The 18,126-nt window shown below is 39.5% G+C and overlaps 1 protein-coding gene across 7 annotated transcripts in view; it reads left to right on the forward strand.

Annotated features, from left to right (window-relative positions):
- CNKSR2 (connector enhancer of kinase suppressor of Ras 2) overlaps positions 1 to 18,126 on the forward strand; it is a 216,351-nt gene that overhangs the window by 20,743 nt on the left and 177,482 nt on the right. For all 7 annotated transcript variants that reach the window (XM_056498623.1, XM_056498634.1, XM_056498644.1 and 4 more), the window contains exon 2: positions 15,018 to 15,181. In XM_056498623.1, coding sequence (XP_056354598.1) covers positions 15,018 to 15,181 — 164 coding nt within the window. The remainder of the gene's footprint in view (positions 1 to 15,017; positions 15,182 to 18,126) is intronic.

Raw genomic sequence — 18,126 nt, forward strand, 5'->3', positions numbered from 1 at the left:
AGGGCATCACTCCCTACCTCAACAATGTGGGTTAAAATTATTTCATTAACAGCATCTCCTGTTGAATGCTTAGGGGTCAAAGCACTGCTCTGCCTGCCAAAGACTGGCTTATATAATTCTGTCTGCAAATGGTGGAGGTGCAGTTCTCCTGACAAGGAGAGGAGATCCCTACTGGCTGCTCACAGTCTGAATTTTTATGTAGAACAAACACAACTTTCTCTCTGGTTCTAGGGCACCACAAAATTGCCAGATTGGAATTTGGGAGATGTCTTTGATACCTGTATTGCTAGTCACAGATTTTCCAAGTGACATCAGTGAGGTGGAACTAGTAATGCCCTTCTGGATGGCTTTGCTGATGCCAGCAGCAGCTCTCATACAGCAGCTAAGTCTTTGAGGCTCTTGTCAGTCTGCTGTACAGCTCCTGCCACTTAGGAAAGCTGCATGCTGCAGGAGATGCTGACCTTGGAGCTATGCAGGGAGAGAGAAGGATGAAAAACCAATGCTTGGATAAAATGGGTTTTCCATTCATGTTTAGGTGCAAAGATTAGAAGGAAGAGCTGAGGAATAGAGGGAGTGGGTTGGACTGGGAGAGTAACAGATGTGCTAAGGAGAGTTTTTGCTGGTGATGGTGCTGGGAAAGGAATAAATAAGGGTGATGCTGATATAGGAAGAGTTTACCTATTTTTTTGCAGCCTCTAGCTTGGTGGTAAGATGGGTGCTCCAAATAGGGATCTGAAGAGGATCTCTGTACCCATCTGCTGAAGATGGCGCTTAGGGTTCTTGCAAAGATCTTGCATGTGGTTAAGATTTTCTTGTCTGATGGTAACCACAAGTTGGCCCCATAGTCTTATGAGCACAATACTGTGGCAAGATATTTAAAGGAGTGTTACAGTTTTTTTCATTTATTAAGGATTACATCACTGGTGCTTAGGTGCTGCCAACTATTTTCTTACTGCTGTGCAGAAACCATAGTACTTTTTTATGGCAGTGGGTTGCAGATGAAAATGCTGTAGTTTCAGCTGAAAACATGGCAACAAGTAGAAGGCAGTGATCTTCAGGGGTGAGTCCTCTTAACTGGCTGCAGGAAAGGCCTGAGGTGATGGAGCAAAACCACTCCAGTCAAAAGTCTCCTGTGTCCTTCTGCCCATAGTTTTCACCCTAACATTTGGGGTTCATTTACTTGTTAAAAAGTAAAGGCCCAAAAATCTGCATGTCCTATATTTTTTCTTTTCAAAACTGTACCAATAACTTGTTGAAATTTTGATAGTAAGCTATTAATATAAAGTGTCAGATATTCTTTCAATTTTCTACTTGTCTACCTATTATAGTTCTGAAATTGGATATTTTGCAGAGAATTAGCTCTGAAGGGAACTTCATCAGAGCAGAACCTGTCATGAGGAGAATTGCACCTTATCTATATAAAGCATTAGAATTGTCATTTCCTCTCTACCAGAGCTTAACTTCATGCATGCTTTATTATTAAAAGCCCTGTTATTTCTGAAATAGTTCAAGTTAGGAAAGAAACTCCAAAAGAACTGAATGTTTTAAGGTATTACTGTTTCCTAATGGGGGATGAAGTAAAACAATCACTAGGATGCATTTGATGAGTGCAAGATCAGAATATAGCTGATAGATACATGATTGGGATTTGGAAGTGGTGGTGAAGTTGTGTGCTTCATACCTTAAAGAAACACAAGTTATATGTTTCATACTTGGAAATAAAGATGTCCTCTCTTTATAAAAAACCAAAAACTACCCAGTCTAAGTCTCACTCAGAATGTTTTCAGTGAACCCAGAGGAGTTTGTGGTAACAGGGAGTTGTTTCTTTCAGCTGTTAGCAACAAGTAGAAAACCATGCAAAGTCAACCAGATCTAATATCAAAATAGTAATTATTAACTCATTCATGTTTAACATGTACTGGAAATTATATCTGTCCAACCTTTTGTTTCAGGTATGTTTTAAAGGATAAATATGCAGTAAGGAATGTTTCATACATTAGAAAAATCCATATGTATAAAAAGTCTCGTTAAACACAGCAGAGTGAAAATTCAGGGGTTTTTTTCATCTTTTTTGTTTTTGTCTTTCTTTGATTTTTTTTTTTTTTTCATTTTCCTGGCTTTTGATTAGGTATGGATTAAGTGCTAACAAAATGCATAGGATTTTTATGCTGTTCCCTTATCACTTTTTGATATAAATAAAAAATAGTTCTTTAATGAGTAGGAGATAATGGAGCAAGACCAGAAAGTATGCTACAGTTGGTTATATCCAGCTAGCACAGGAAATGCTAAACAGCACTTAGCATAAACCTCCTGCTGATGTCTTGTGGAAACGGGCAGGAATATCCATAATCGGTGCACTTTATCCCATGCTGACTGATACAAGTATTTAGTTCTAGCAGTCAGGGTTATTGCAGAACAGAGGATGAAGATCACATGAAATTGTGTCAGTGGTAAAATTTCACCTTTTACTAGAGCTGCAGGTGAACCTCAGCTTTGGTTGTTTCCCACGTGCCTGGGGGAAGGCAGTTTGTCAGTGCAGCTAAGGGCAGTGCAGGAGAACATCCCTGTACCTTGTGCTGCCTCCTGCAGGGCTCTGTGTTCCTGGCCTCTTGCCATCTGAATTGCTTGGGAGGCTGAGTATGGTGTGCATCTTCCATCTCCCCACAGACAGTTGTCAGTGTTGCCTGCAAGAGTGGAAAATGTGGGAATTTCAAGTTATTAATAGAATTTCCCAGCATTAGGCCTCTGAATTGGTGAAGTAAAGGTGTGCATATATGCATTATAAAATGTTAGTAACACTAAATGGCAGCATTTTGCACAAATGTATTTAGTGTGTAATATTATTTAATGAAGTACTCAATCCTGTCTTTGGGAAGGAAGTTTAGGGATGGATTTCATATCATTAATTTAGTGCTATGCAGTTAATAGTTAAAAATAAATATTTATTTTTGTGTGTGTGCATGTTACTTTCCATGCAAATGTTCCTATCTCTTTCCTGGGGATATAACATTGACAAGACTTGAAAGAGACTAATATGTCGCTGTAGATTAATTCAGTCTTTGAAGGGTCTAATTCCTAGTTACAGCTTTTTGCTCATATGGATAAATTGTACAAGCAAGTGATTATGTAAAATGAAAAACTAACTAAAGTGTAGTTTAGCTTGTCACTTCAACATATTTTTAAAATTTTTTTATTTTTGTGTATTTACAACCTCGGCAAAACTGACAACATTATTTTGAAAAGTATATTGCTAAAGAAAATAAAAACCCAACAGATACACTTTGCCATGATCCAGTTGTGTGGTTTGCACTTCAACTTGCAGTCTGTGTTGAAGATTTTACATGATGGGATGTATTCTTCACTTTTAATGAGCAGGAGGAAGAGTAGAGAAGGGCATACATGTAAAGTTATCATTGCCTATTCTCTTATGTAATACTCTCTGCTTTGGATATAGTTTGAAGTAGATTGTGTTAGCCAAGAGGCTTAAAACCAAAATGTTTTTACTTCTTAACATGGACTGGATCTGTGCATATCAGACTGTAATAAAGCTGTATTTACAGGACTGTTTGTAAAGTAATTTGAACATACTCTGTCCAATTATGGTTGATGTCATTAGGGCTCTCTCTTAATTCTGGAATCCTTCCTGAGAAGAGGCTGATAGAGCCAATGAACACTGGATGATTTTGCTGGTCATAGAAGGAAAATCAAATGTAAGGGGAGGAAGAGTAATTTGATGCACGAAGTCGTTCTATAAGCAATCCCCACCAAACCTAGCATCTTGTCCCCTGTTGCTCCAGAGAGAGGCTCAATGTAAGTGTAGCAAAACTACAGAATTGCTCCTGTTGCAAAATAAATTGGTTTACTTTCAACCATTCTGCTGGCCTGTATCAAAACCACAGCCCCTTTGTGAGGATACCAATAGTAAAACTCTTGAAGCCTTATTTGAACCATTAGCAGATTTCTTCAGTGGGTGGGAGACAGTGTAAAGTACAGAGGTAAAGGAAAGCTTTAACAACTGTTGTATTATTTCTTCGGGGACACAGTGTTCTGGCTTGTGCCAAAAGGATGCCTTCTGGCATTATAAATTCTTGGCAGCAAAGCTGGTTTTCATGGTGAAAAACTCTAATAAAGAGTGGAGGGGTTATCTGACTATTTTGTATAATAACATATATTAGCCTGTATGAGGGAGGAAGAAGAGGAGGGCCCTTAGTAACAACAACAGTGTGTTTCAGGTGGCTGCTCCAGAGCACACTGTAAAATTGCAAACACGGGAAGGTGTTTGAGAGAACAACCAGTACTTATTTACTTACTTGGCTAATGTCAGGGGTCTGCTTACATAAACATCTTCTGACTGTCTAGTTGTTTTTTCTCTTTAATACATGATTCATTTGTATTTTCCAGAGGTGTGGGATGTTTACTGAGACATTGTATGTGAAGGGATGAATATTAGAAATATAGTTTTCCCTTTCTTCTTCAAGCCACTCCTACACATATCAAAGTATTTGACCAGTGTTTAAAGTTACAGATGTTTCTTTGTCATGTGCAGGGGGATGCACAGCTTTTTCTGCCCACAACTCTAAAACCATCCCAAGTCTTACACTGTGCTGAGTTGTGCAGACTCATTCTAAAGAGCTTCAACCCTGGGAATTGCATGGGCGTTGTGAGAAGGAAAAGGGAATGGGAGGGAGTTCATTCAGAGTTTGAAGAAACTTTCCCTTCTGTCCTGCCTGGTGTATGCTTGCACATTTGATGGCTTTGCACTTTCTATAGTTGTATGGTGTGAAGCACAGCTGCAAATAATCATGGGAGACAGTGAAAAGCTATGGAAAATTAAGGCTTTCATATCTTAAGTCCTGAGGGAGTGTTTCAGACTTAGCCCATTCTAAACTGTTCTAACTGTGAGAAGCCAGTACCACACCTATTTAGACAAGGCCTGCCATCCTTAGGGAATATGGTGCTTGCATTTCCATGCTTACAGTAATGTTGGGGAATTTGATGTTCCTCCTTGTTACTTGGCACAAAATTGCTCGGGGGCAGGTGCTGCACATTAGTGCAGTTGTGCTCGGGGATGTGCAGCTGTGCCCAGGGCTGGGGCAGATGGGGCTGGTTTGCTTTGGTCCTTCCCAGCTCTGGCACTGCTGTGCTGCTGGTGTGCTTGTTGAACCTGGTGGTCCTCACTTCAGCCTATTGTAATGCCATTAGTGCTCAGAGTTTCTAGAGAGATGTGTTGGAGATGTAATAAAGCTGTTATCAGATGGGCAGTTGTTTTTCCTGTGTAAACCAGTGGTGCAGCCTCTTTGTGTGTTGGTACCAGAATATTGTATGTTTGGGGATAAGCTGTGCTTTAATCTTATAAAGTTGCTTTGTTCTAGCCTCCAGAAACTCTAAAGTCAGAAGGACACTGCTGATAAAAACTTTCTGTTGTGCTCTTTCATGTGTTGCTTTGTATTGTATGGGGATCCAACTAGTGATAAAGTTGCTCCTTATAGTTGGATGTGTGGTAGCAAATTTTAGGAAGCATCAAGTCCCTACAGTGATAGTGATGAAGACAGTTGTTGTACAAGGAATGATTTTAGAGAAGAAAAACGGAAGCATTTGAAATTTTAACATTTAATGGAACACAGATCAAATGGTTCTTAATTAATTGTATTTACAACCCTGATTTTATAGTGGTGGTTGAAAAAATCCCTGTATGCCAAGATAGTTGCAGTGTATTCTAGTTTACTTGTGATAATTGGAGCAGAAACGTGGTACTTCGAGGAAAAAGTTAAATATTGATTGGATCCAAGGAGGTTTCCCTTTCCTCAGGTATTCTGCAAACTAGAGTACATGTGAAAAATGGGGAGAATAATTATGGGAGTATGAAAACTGCGATGTGAAATAGAGTAGAAGTAAAAGTAGCTGTTGAGGGATTTTCCTTTATTAGCTTGCCAGTCTGAATTTCTTGGGAAAAGAGAAATATATTGAGCTTCCTGGGTCAGGGCCATGTCTCCTTGTCTGTTACTTTGTTCAGTCTCTAGCATTGTGGGACCCTAAATAAGACTAGACTGGCTGGATTCTTAAAATTCATAAGCCTGGATCATAAAAATATATTATTACATGTAAAGTGCCAGTGTCACTTTTGCCTCTTGCTTTTTGCAAAGCTTTGATGGTACATTTCTGTCATCAAAGCTGCTCCAAAAAGTCATCAGGGCATAGACTTAAGTAAGAAAAAATAATGCAATTTCCTCTTTGAAATTTGAGGAGAATATTTCATTCAGCTTTTATAGTCTTAGAATCTTAATTATACTTGGACAACTTTTTTGAGAACTTCTGCTTTTGGATCAGATATTTCCAGTTTATCTCAAGATGCCTCCCCTATTGGGCTGAACTTCTAACCCTGAACTAAAAAAGCTGTCATTTTGTACATTTTACTATGAAAGTGCATGCACCCTTTCTCATCCCATCTCTCCTGAGGCTGCCCTAGGCCCCTGCATTTGGGTGTTGTGTTTATCAGGAGTAAGTGAATATGTTTCTTTGATTTTGCTTCATTTGAGGGATTCCTGATTATTTACTGATGCTGTGTGTTGTTTGGCTCCTCTCCTTTCCACTGACGAAGAGATTTCTGCTGCCATTATCAGCTACACAAACTTTTCAGCACACTTCAGCATTTTTCATGTGTAAAGGCCACAGCTGTAGTTGAACAATGTGTTCATTGTAATCCAATAATAAAAGTCCTAAATATAACAATAATTACAACCCCTTACATTGAGAACAATATTGATAATCAGGGATACTAATCCTTGAATTTCATAAAAATAAAGCTTGTCACTGGTTGTTGCAGTGTTATCCATGTTATAAGATTTAAATACTTTGCAAAACTAGTATGTGGTTGTATAAAGATTTGGCTTTGCTATACAGATGGGCATAATGGAAGCAAAAAGTACACAGAGAAATACAAATGATTACATTTATGAACAGCTAAACAAAATGCTGTGGATATTATTCTTGTAATTAACAAGTCAGGATTTCTGTAATAAGCACTGATTATAAGTAGTCTTAACTGATTTTATTAAAATAAGCCCTATTGGACACAGCCCCCAGTTTGGTCTTGTGTATCTTTAAGTCATGCTTGTGATTACTTCTGCATGTGCATTTTTGGTTTCTCTTGTCTCCTCCTTTAGTCTTCATTTTTTTGATAAACACTTTTAAAATTGGTCAGTATGAAGTTCATTGTAAAGTCGAGCTTTTGATGAGCTGATCCACACAGTCTTGCTAGTTCTACAGTTTTCTGATGAACAAAATTGCCATGCATTGCCAGTGTGGTCATACAATTAATATATCTAGGTCTCATAAGAGTGCAGTCCCAAAAAGAGAGTGTATCTGTAGGGACAGAAATAGCAGAGCCTTCAGAGCTGGATTCCTTGAGCAGGATTTAATTTTTAATTGCAGAATTCTTAGTGACTTGAGACAGTACATCTTTCATCTCAGACTTCTGTTCTGTTCCATTGCTATCACAAATACACTCTGTGACTCCCAGGTTCTTGCCCAGTGTAATGCCATCTTGTTTCCTTGTGGCTTTCCAGTGGCCAACCACAGGTCCTTCTCCTGGCAAGGACCTTAAGAAGAACAAGTTGAGAGGGGCTGAATTTGAATTATGTTGCTGCTTTTCATGTTCACCTCTCTTTTGCATTCTTCATTTTACAAACTTAGCATGCTTTTCTGGATGTAGTAGTATATACCCAGTGAATATAAAATGGGTTTTTTAATTGTGTTTCTTTTTCATTATCTAAAATAGTAGTTTTTAGTTAGCAGTACCTTTCAGCTAATGTTTTGACTAAACATTTGAAAATTCCTAGTAAAAAGTACATCTAAACTAAACTGCACATAGAAAACGTATAATCTTATACTGTATTCTAAGAATAAATGTTATGCTTGAAGGAATAATTATTTGGATGTTCTTGGTAATATTTAATGTTTCTCTTTAATGCTTTTGGAATTTTATTTTACGCTGCTATGTCAGAGAGGGGGAGAAGGGAGTGAGAGACAGAATAACTCTATATAGAGTGAAGGACAAATATGTTTTGCAGTTAGAGAGCTTTCACCTGAAATTACGGATAAACAATGCACAAAGTGATTGTCCAGCTCTTTTGCAAATACTGCTGTAATCCAGGCATTTGGCAATTCTTTTTTTCATTAATGTAATACCCATTCCTTAATCTGCCTGCAGTTAATGTGTTGGGTTTTTTTTTCCAGTTTCAAATGTATCATAATGTTTTTTCAATCTGTGCTGAAAGCTGCTTCTGGTGGTTCATTGAACATCCTTCCTACAGTGCTCCTCTGGGATGGGGCATTACTTTTTTTGCAGCTATCCTGTTCACAGTAAGCATTTGCCATCCATGGCACTTAAAACGTTCTGTTCTTTGCACCATCTTCTGGCACTAATAACTGTGACATCTGTTTGTCACATATGAAGCCCAGGAGGTGCTGGAGACCCTGAAGCAGTGAGCATCCCTTCCATGGGCAGAGGAGAATTATCTTTGCCTCTCAGGTGGGAAAGTGGCTGGCTTGGCTCACCCCTGGTTCCTGCGGTGGCACGAGGACTGAGGGGCATGGAGAGTTCCCAAATGCACATCTCCCATGTACAGACTGGGGGGGAAACTGGCCTTTCCCAGTCTAGTTCTGGTTCTGGGGAGAAAGTGTGGGTGGGATAATTGTCTGCTGTGGCCTGCAAGCCGTGTCTGTGCCCAGGAACAGCTCTCTTGGTGGAGGTGGAAGAGAGGGAGTAGTCTTTGGCTTTTTGCCATAACTGAGGCTTGTATTTTTGTATAATTAAAGTGAATAGACTATCAGCCTATCAGCCCTGGATTAGTAAAGCCTAGGTGCAAATGCATATGTCATAGCAAAATGTTTTAACTTACCAGGAACTCAGCTGAACTTTCAAGTTTGAAACATATGTACACTGATGTGCAATCTCAAAGGTGGTTGGTCAGTCATTAAGAATGCCTGACTTAGTGCACATTTAATGGTGAGCAGGGATAAAACAACTGCAGCCTTTGAGAGGTCATCTCCATCATGTTAGTTTAAGTAAAAATGTTGCAAAAACCAGTTTGCAGTATGAAAAGGCATTGGAACAGTGCTACATATATGCACACTCAGTTTATATTAAATTCTAGCTTACTTTTCTTTTTCATGGCTTGGTAAGTTATGTGCTACAGTCAGTTGCTTGAATTTGTATTTGTTAAAGTATAAAAGCTGATGGAGTTCAGGTATTCTTCTGTTCAGATTGGAAGATAAATTTTTTGGCCTTAGATTTAATGAAAGAAGAAAAACCATACACCTGTCATTTTTTTTTCTTTTTTTTAGTAAAGCTAAGTGTCTTTCCTTTCCATGCAAAACTATTCCATCTATTGTTGTATGTTACTGCTTTTCTATAAGTGCTGTGTTTACAGAACAAAGACTTGCTCAGGGAAGTTTTCAGTTTGTGTCCTCCCTCTGATATTCCAGGGGAGTAGAAAAATATACTCCCTTGTTAAAGCTTCAGATATGATAGTTAAACCTATAGTGTTCATCATCTTTTCCTTACCCCAAACTGAAAAGGTGACTGGTAAGGACAGAAGGTCTGTTATTTCCACTGTAGTTTCCCAGCCTTGAAGAAAAATTCTTTTACTGGCAATTTGGGGAAGAATATTCTGCTTAGTTGCCTGTTTTTTTAGAACTGTATCTGAGCAGCTGATTTTTAATTCAGATCTAGCCATAGAAAAAGTATATTTTAATATTTTTTTAGTCTCTTAGAGGTGGGAGAAAAGACTGAACTTCTTGCAGAGGAGGAGAAGACTGAGATCAGAACCTCAGAATATATTTTTTGGAGAGGCTTATTTGAGTTTTGGTTACCACAGAAGTGTATAACGTGTTGTGGCACTGAATTACAGGGCAGTTTGTTGGTTAGCTTGTTTCAAAAGATGACCTGGTACACTCATCAAAATAAGACAATACCTCAGAATGGTCATGGAGTTATTAGTTAGGAGACTGTGAGCATAGAAGATTTTTCTGGAGGGTTTTGCTGGATCTTGCAGTCTTATTCCAGAAAAGCATATGAGTAAAAAAATAAAATTAAGCCTTTCATGATCAGTTTCTATGATGCTGTTGTAATATAAGAATTAATTATGTAGAAACCTGTCTGATTTCTTGCATCTGTGAATTAAAAATTGTTAATGATTTGATAAACTCTGAATGGGCCCTTGCATGGTAGAACTCAATTATGAAGTTGGGGAAAATAAAAAGCTCCAGTATGTTCTACTTGCAAGAGAAACTTTACTAGCAAAGTCTTTGGTTTTTTTTGGTTTTTTTTTTAATGTTTAAAGTATTGAGTCTTCTCCACAGTTTCTTTTGGAGGAGCTTTTTTAAATTTCTTGCTGATTTTTATGTATTTAATCCCACAGATGAGGTAGAATGCTTAGAGACTTAATATAAAGAGTTGTTCTTTTTGTGTCAATGCCCAGAATGGTCCATCTGTGTCCATAACAGCTCAGGTACACACCAGCTAACAAAAATGGGCAGTGTATTAACATCTGAGATGTTCTTGTAGTCATGAATCAAATGGGCCAGGTCATGAGTGGATAATGGGATCTGGACAGCATGGCCAGATTCCCTGGTTGATAACTCAGGTGAAAAACATGTGGGGCGGGGAGTCCTTGTTGGGTAGTTAACATCATTGGGGGTCTGTGTTTTGGTGGAACTCAAGACCAGGAATCTTTCAAGGAAAAAAAAAAAATGGTTATAGGATATAGTTTCCTTTACAGAATTTAAAAGGAAGTTTAAAAGGAAGAGGACTATCATCATACAGTTTAAGAGGATATGTGTCATACTTTACCTCTATTACTACTAAAACACCTGTGCATTTACGTATATCTGGAAAATCTTGCAGTTATTTTGGGTGGGAAGTAGAGTTGTTGAATATAAGGCTTTTACTTGTGTACTGACATCACAAAACCTGTTTTTGATATACCCTGGGGCCTTACACATATAATCATGAATCTGGCTTTTGGACTGAGGCCACTTCTTGAAACATCCAGGAGTGCTGGATACTCTATAGCCTTAATCTCACCCATGGCCAGGAACAGGGAGCAGTGCATCAAACTGAGTTATTTGCTGGAATTGCTGGGGTGTGGGGGTTGGGTGACATCCTCTCATGTGACAGTGGGGAAGGAGCAGATCAGCCCTTGGCAGCTAGAAAAATTGCTAACTTCATTGAGATTGGGTGGATTTTGGACTTGCAGGAAATTAGAAGACAGTACTCTTAAGAAGTTATTTTCATTTAACTTTTTCTCCAGGCAGCTGATGTTTTTTTGGTATATCTTGTCTTGTCCCAAGTTAATGTCATCATCAGCTGGGAATGCTCGTTCCCTGCAGCTCCCCTCCTGCTGATTTGAAGGCAGCAGTGGCTGGCTGGATGTGTTGTGGCTTTGGGGGCAAAAGGTGTGGGAGAGGAATGCTGGCCTTTTTGTATTATTTTTGTTACAGTCATCATTATTATCATCATCATCATCTGTTCAAGTTTGGTTTAAGAAAAGAAGAGTTGTTCTTTCATTTAGAAATAAAATGGCAGAAATAAATTACTTTAAAAGGATCTTTAGGGAATAAGGAGACGTATTTGTGGCAAGCTATTCTGAAAACGTCATCCAGTATATGGTTAAATTATTTTGTTGTTTCCTGGCTGTAGCTTTTACAAAATTGGTGAGTCAAACAATTGTCAGTAATATTTTTGTTCTCTTAAACCTTTTTCTCACCCTGTAGGAGCTACATGCATCCATCTAGATTACATCTGAATGACAAAAATACCTAGGTAGCAGAAGGAGAGAGACTAATGCCTTTACGCAGAATTATCTGTCAGTAACTGTTTATTAAGTGCATCTGTCATTCCTTATTCTGGATTTGTGTTGCTAGTGCCTTAAGTGGTAATTCATTTTTTGCTACCTGATGATGTTAATTATTTTAATGTTATTCTCATTCAGCAGTCTGTGTAACCAGTGTGAGTCTTAAGTTCAGGAAAAGCAGAAGTACTCTGAGTCCCTCATCCAGATCATCAATAAAGATTTTAAGAAAGACAGGCCTCAACACCAATGGAATATCACTTGTTACCAGCCACCAGCTGGATTAACTCTGTTCACCACCATTCCTGGAGCCCACTCATCCAGCCAGTTTTATATCCAGCCAAGAGTACACCCATCCAAGCCATTTTCCTTTTGCCAGGAAAGCAGTGGGGAAAATTATGTCTAAGACTCTACTGAAGTCTATGTAGACAATACCACAGCTTTTCCCTCATTTACCAGGGGGGTCACCCATTCACAGAAGGAGCTCAGTTTGGTCAAGCAGGATCTGCCTTTTCTAAATCCATGCTGTCTGTGCCTGATTTCCCAGTTGTCCTGGATGTGCTGTGTGCTTCTACTCAAGAAGAGCTGCTCCATGACCTTTCCTGGCATGAGTTCAGACTGGAAGGTCTGTGGTTGCTCAGATCCTCCTTGCAGCACTTCTTGGAGATGGACATCACATTTGCTGACCTGCAGTCAACTGGGACCTCTCCAGTTAGCCAGGACTACTGATATTTCATGGGAAGTGACTTAGTGATCACTTCCACCAGCTCCCTCAGTACCCTTGTGTGGATCCCATCTGACCCACAGACTTTTGTGTGTCTAAGTAATGTAATAGGTCACTGACCATTTCCCTTTGGATTCTGGAGGCTTCATTCTCTTCCCCTTCCCCATCTTCTGGCTCAGGGGACTGGGTCCCTGGAGAGCAGCTAGTCTTGTTATTCAAGGCTGAGGCAAAGAAGACATTAATTAAGTACCTTAGTCTTTTCTTCATTCTTCACCACTGTGTTTCCCCCCACATCCAATAAAGGCTGAAGATTCTCTGTGGCTCTCCTTTGGTTGCTAATGTATTTATTGAAACACTTACTTTTTTATTTTATGGCACTGCCCCTGTTAAGTTCTAATTGGGCTTTGGTGTTTCTAATTTTCTCCCTGTATAACCTCATGGTCATAAACTTACCTTCTTTCCCTGAGTTCCAGTCAAAGCTCTCTGTTCAGCCAGACTGGTCTTCTTCCCTGACAGCTCAATTTTCAGCCTGTCACAGAATCACAGAATATTCTGAGTTGGAAGGGGCCCACAAGGATCAAGTCCAGCTCTTAAGAGAATGGTCTGTACAGAGATCAACCCCTCAAATTTGGTGTGTATTAGCTGAGCTGATCTGAGCGGCTGCCTATGGAGGGGGCCTCTCCTGCCCTTTTAAGGTTTCTTCCCTGAAGAATGGCTTGAGCAACTATTTGATTAGAAAGGGCAATGAAATGAAGACAATAGCTTCAAGTGCTTGATTAACCTCGACCTTTAAGTGGCTTTGTTTTGGAGGAAGAAAATCAGGCAGTAGGCTCTGGAAGGACATGGTTGAAGTTTGCTGGAACTGGAGACTTTCTCCTGTATCTTGAGAATGGAGTGCTTCTTTTACAGTGTATTTATGTGTGGTTTAGTATCAGTGTGTGAATTCTAGAGGTTAAAGCCCTATGAACATTGTGCTGGTGTAGCAGGGACGGTGTGTGGATGACTCTTGCCAAAGGACTGCCCAGGAACAATGGGCTGGCCTGGTACTGGGGCATCCCTGCTTGCAGCACCAACATGTTACTCATGTGAGCCTCTTCTGAGGCATGATTACATCCTGAAAGGCACAAATAAGAACCAAAAATGCAATTAAACCAGTTTCATAGAAGGTTTATGTTGTATACTGGTGCTCTTACAAGATAACTGGTGCTCAGCAGTCAGATCAATCTTTTACCTTCCATGTATCTTCAGATTTTTCAGACATTTTGATTAGCAAGTAAGAATGCTTTTGCTTTCTTCCAGTCTAGTGAGCAGATGTCTTTTCACTATTAGGGTTTGTTTGAAGACATTTTTCAGAAAGGTTGTATCTCTCAAGAATCAGCAAAATTAATGCATTCAGAGCTTTGTCAAGTCCTGTTGCTTGGTAGCAGTCATGTTGATCCATTGGAAAGTGTCCAGACAGAAATGTTAAATGGACTACCAAATACCCAAGAGTTTTACTTGTCCCCTTAGTACATGAATGCACATGCTGCAGAGCTTCCCTGCACTGCCTGGCTCTCTTGAACAAAGATTGATGGGCAAGAGATGTGTGATGGGTTTTGTCACATTCTGCAGTGCTCTTTGCTCCAGTTGAAAATGTCTGGCCAGGTGCCTGTCATTGACTCATAATCAAACTGAGAAGGTGGAATATGGATGTCTCCCAAAGCAGGACCTGTGCAACCCTGCATTCAGCCATGTCCTGAGAAAACGAGCTGCAGGACCCTCTAGCATGTTTTTTGGCACAATGGGCCTGTTTCTGCTCCCTGATTACTGCATTCTGGGAAGTGCACCCAGGTCTTGATTTGAGTGGCTTTTCATGCTGATTTGTGTACTGTCACTCCTTACAGATTCTCTTTGTGGTACATTGAGCTGGATCTGCTGCTGCAGTTGGGGCCCCATTTTTGCAGTTGCAGTGCTACTGCCTTTCTTGTTCTCTGGAGCTCTTTGCAGCCTGTTCTAGAGGCTGGCATGATCTGTGAATATTCAGGTGATTCAGCAGTATGTGAGTGACCTTGGAGTGGGAGAGATGCTGTGATGTGGCACTGCCACTTTGTGTTTGATTGTGTGTTCCGTTGTTCCCTTTTCTCTTCTCCCCTTTCAGATGTGATGGAGGCATCCCTAACATACCTGTTATTTGGGGCTGCCAGATTGACATTCATAGCACAGTGAGAGTTCAGGGCTTTATTCAGGGTTCAGGAGCAGTTGGTAGAAAAAAGCCATGGCTGCTGTAGCTCTTCCAGTCTTAAGGTTTCAAGGTAACATAAATTTTTTTTGATGTTAAAATACTTCTCTTAAAGATAGGACAAGAATCCTCTGCTAGCTTAATTTTTGGTCAGTTTTACTTCCTAGTAGGGTACAAAATGTTGCTGACTTTTGTCTTCCCTCCTTCTGTCCTTTCATTGCAGGTCTTGATGATTGCCTGCAGCAATATATAAAGAACTTTGAGAGAGAGAAGATTAGTGGTGACCAGCTATTACGAATTACTCATCAGGAACTGGAAGATCTTGGAGTCACACGAATTGGCCATCAGGAGCTTATCTTGGAAGCAGTAGACTTACTCTGTGCACTGGTAAACTTCTTGGGGCAAATGGGGAAGGGTCAACAGTGTTTGCATATTCACACTTTTTCTAATCAAATTGTTAGTCCTAAAGACTTATCTGGGCAGCTCAGGAAACTCCTGATTTGTAATGTATGAACAGTTTAGCATTTTAAACCAAGGGCAAGATAAAGGGAAAAATCTATTGATAGAATGATGTTTGTTAAATAAAGTGATATCAGAGATTTAGGGCTTGCATATCTGTCTTTATAGAGTAAAAGTTTATCTGAAATCACAGATAAACTAGACTGTGTTTGGTTTGGAATGTAAAATAGTTATGTTTGTGAATGAAGTAATTAAGTGTTGGTTGCCCTTTACAAACAAAATGTTCTGATATTAACTACATCATACTTCACTGGTCCTTTCATGCAGATTATGTTTTAGATGATTTTTGAGCCTGATGAAACAGAGCTGCTCGTATTTCACAGTAGAAAGGATTAAATACTGAAATAATTATCTTATGTATAAATAACATAAATTTTTGATGGAGCATGCGGAAGGGTTTTGGTAATGGTCTGTTCAGTCAGGTCATGTCATGCATAACTAGGATTAGCTGCTCAGTGAGGAGTGTGGTGCTGACTTCACCCCCCTTATGAACTTCTAGTGTGTGTCTGTAAAGATTAGTGGTAGATTGGGCACACAGCATTCTCCACTGTAGAAAGGATTGTGAATAGCTCTGTTAAGATGTACTTCACTGCCTAAGGTGGTGTTTTGTGGGTTTTTAGTACATACTATTTTTCAAGCCTCAGAAGGAGCTTTTAAGAAAGCTGAATCCTGGGAGAGGCAATCAAAGACGGTAGGCTGAAAGGCTCTTCAGAAGGGCTTGTCACTTCTCCATATGCAGCAGCTTTTCTGAATACCCTGTTGTTGCATTTTTGGGGTATTGTGAAGTGTAATGAAAGGAAGAGAGTGAAAAAAATATACCCAAAAAAGTTAAAAAAAGGGAGGAAGCTTTTTCATACAGAAAAACATTTGATTTTAAACACAGATTATCTTCTGCAGAGTACAGTTTCTAGTAACACTGCAGTGTGACTCAATGCAGTAATTTAACTCATCAATTTGTTTTTTAAATAAGGAAGTTGCAATCTTAAAAAATGCTACTGATACAGAAGGGGACATAAAGAGAGTTATTCACAAGGTATTTTTCTTATCAGACAGTGAAAAAGAAAATGAGAAAGTAAATACTTTAGATAACTGAGAAAGATAAAGTTTGAGTTGGGGGGAACACCAATAACTGTTTTTCCCAGTCACACAGAGAAACAGATTGTGGCTCTTTGAAAAATAAATTACTTTTACAGAAAAAAACCTTGTTTATTAGCTGAAATTTCTTTTTTCCTTGGTATGTAATTACAGATATAATCTTCAGATAAACAAACACAACTTGTCTTTGTTGCTCCTTTATTTTAGGCAAAAGTGTATGGAACTAAGTTGAATATAAAATAAGGAATTTCTAGCAAGGGCTAACACTGCATCTTAAATGCATACAGCAAGTCTCTCCCTTCCTGGTTGTTATTGCACATACAGTATTATCTGCTTTTCTGAGTTTGTCTTAAAGCAAATTCCTGAAACACAGTGGAATGAGTTTGGATTGCAGCTTCTAATTTAAGATGAGGTTTTTGCAGTCTCACAATTGGCTGCTGATGGCTCCTTGGGGATACAAAATGTTATTGTTATATTGATTTTAGTGGACTTAATTTGAATTTATTGTTCACCAATCAGATAAACCTCTTAGAAAATTTAATTCAGAGGCAATCCATTTGGCTGCACTGGTCCTATACTTACAGACTTTTTTTATTGCATCCATGAGTGTCTGTCCTGGGTAGGGCTTACCTTTTCTTCTGATTTGACTTTAATATTAGCTGTATTGTTTAGGAGAACATTAAGCCTATGACTCTCCAATGTAGGGTAACTGCTAATTCAGATAGTGGCCATGCAAGTTGGTTTTATTTTAATTATCTGGTTTTTCTTTTCTGTTTCACTGGAGTTTGACAGAGGGTTCATGATGGAACTTAGCATGAGTTACAAATATATGATCCAAATGTGTTAACATCTCTTTGGATGCTGGAGACGATGGGTGACATGATGAGCTATGAATAGCAAAGTTAATTATGCCTTGCAAGCTTAACCCCTGATTGATTTAAAAGTAATTATTAAAAAACAAAAGGATTTTTGCTTCTGCTTCTCCCCCCTTTCTTTCTGAGCTACTGAGTGACTAAACAGTTTTTGGCATTGAGGACAACTGAGGGGACAGAACCCCTCCCACTGTTCATCTATGTTCCCACTCTGCAGGGGAGAGTTTTCCAGCACAGAGTTACTGTCACTTAGGAAAGCTTTTGCAATGTTGATTGCTGATGGGTGTTATTTCTGCCACCCCTTCCCAGTTTTTTTGGGGGTAAACTTCTGTTTGCAGTTCCCTGGCAGCTGTGGTGTGGCAAAACAGCAACCAGCTGCTTGTGTTGCACACCTATAGTTCAGGGGGCTACAATTTCTTACCAGGGGAAGGTGGAGAGCCTGAGCAAGCAGATCTGGCTGGTATGGAGAATTGAAGTGTGCCAAACACACAAACTGCCACAGCAATAGTTGGGAGCCAGTTATGATTGATAACACTATTTAAAGGATGTTCTTTATGGGTTTTTGACAGAAGGTGGGTGGGTGGCTGGCTATGGTCTCTCACATTATTCGCCTCCTGTCATCAGCACTTGTAACAAATGGATCCTCCAGTGTTTGTGAGCTGATCAGAGGACAAATGGTGGCCTGTGCTTTCCATCTTCAGTAGAGTCTCTGTTGGCTGCCAGCCTAGCCTACTGTGCTCTTGACAGCAGAGCAAGCATCCAGGGGCTGAGATTCACAGGTTTTCTTTTCCTGTGGTGCTTCAGGGAAGGAGGAATAAAGTTTTTGCCCAGCTGCTGTTACAGGTC

The sequence above is a fragment of the Oenanthe melanoleuca genome, chromosome 1, assembly GCF_029582105.1.
Source record: "Oenanthe melanoleuca isolate GR-GAL-2019-014 chromosome 1, OMel1.0, whole genome shotgun sequence".
Taxonomy (NCBI): domain Eukaryota; kingdom Metazoa; phylum Chordata; class Aves; order Passeriformes; family Muscicapidae; genus Oenanthe; species Oenanthe melanoleuca.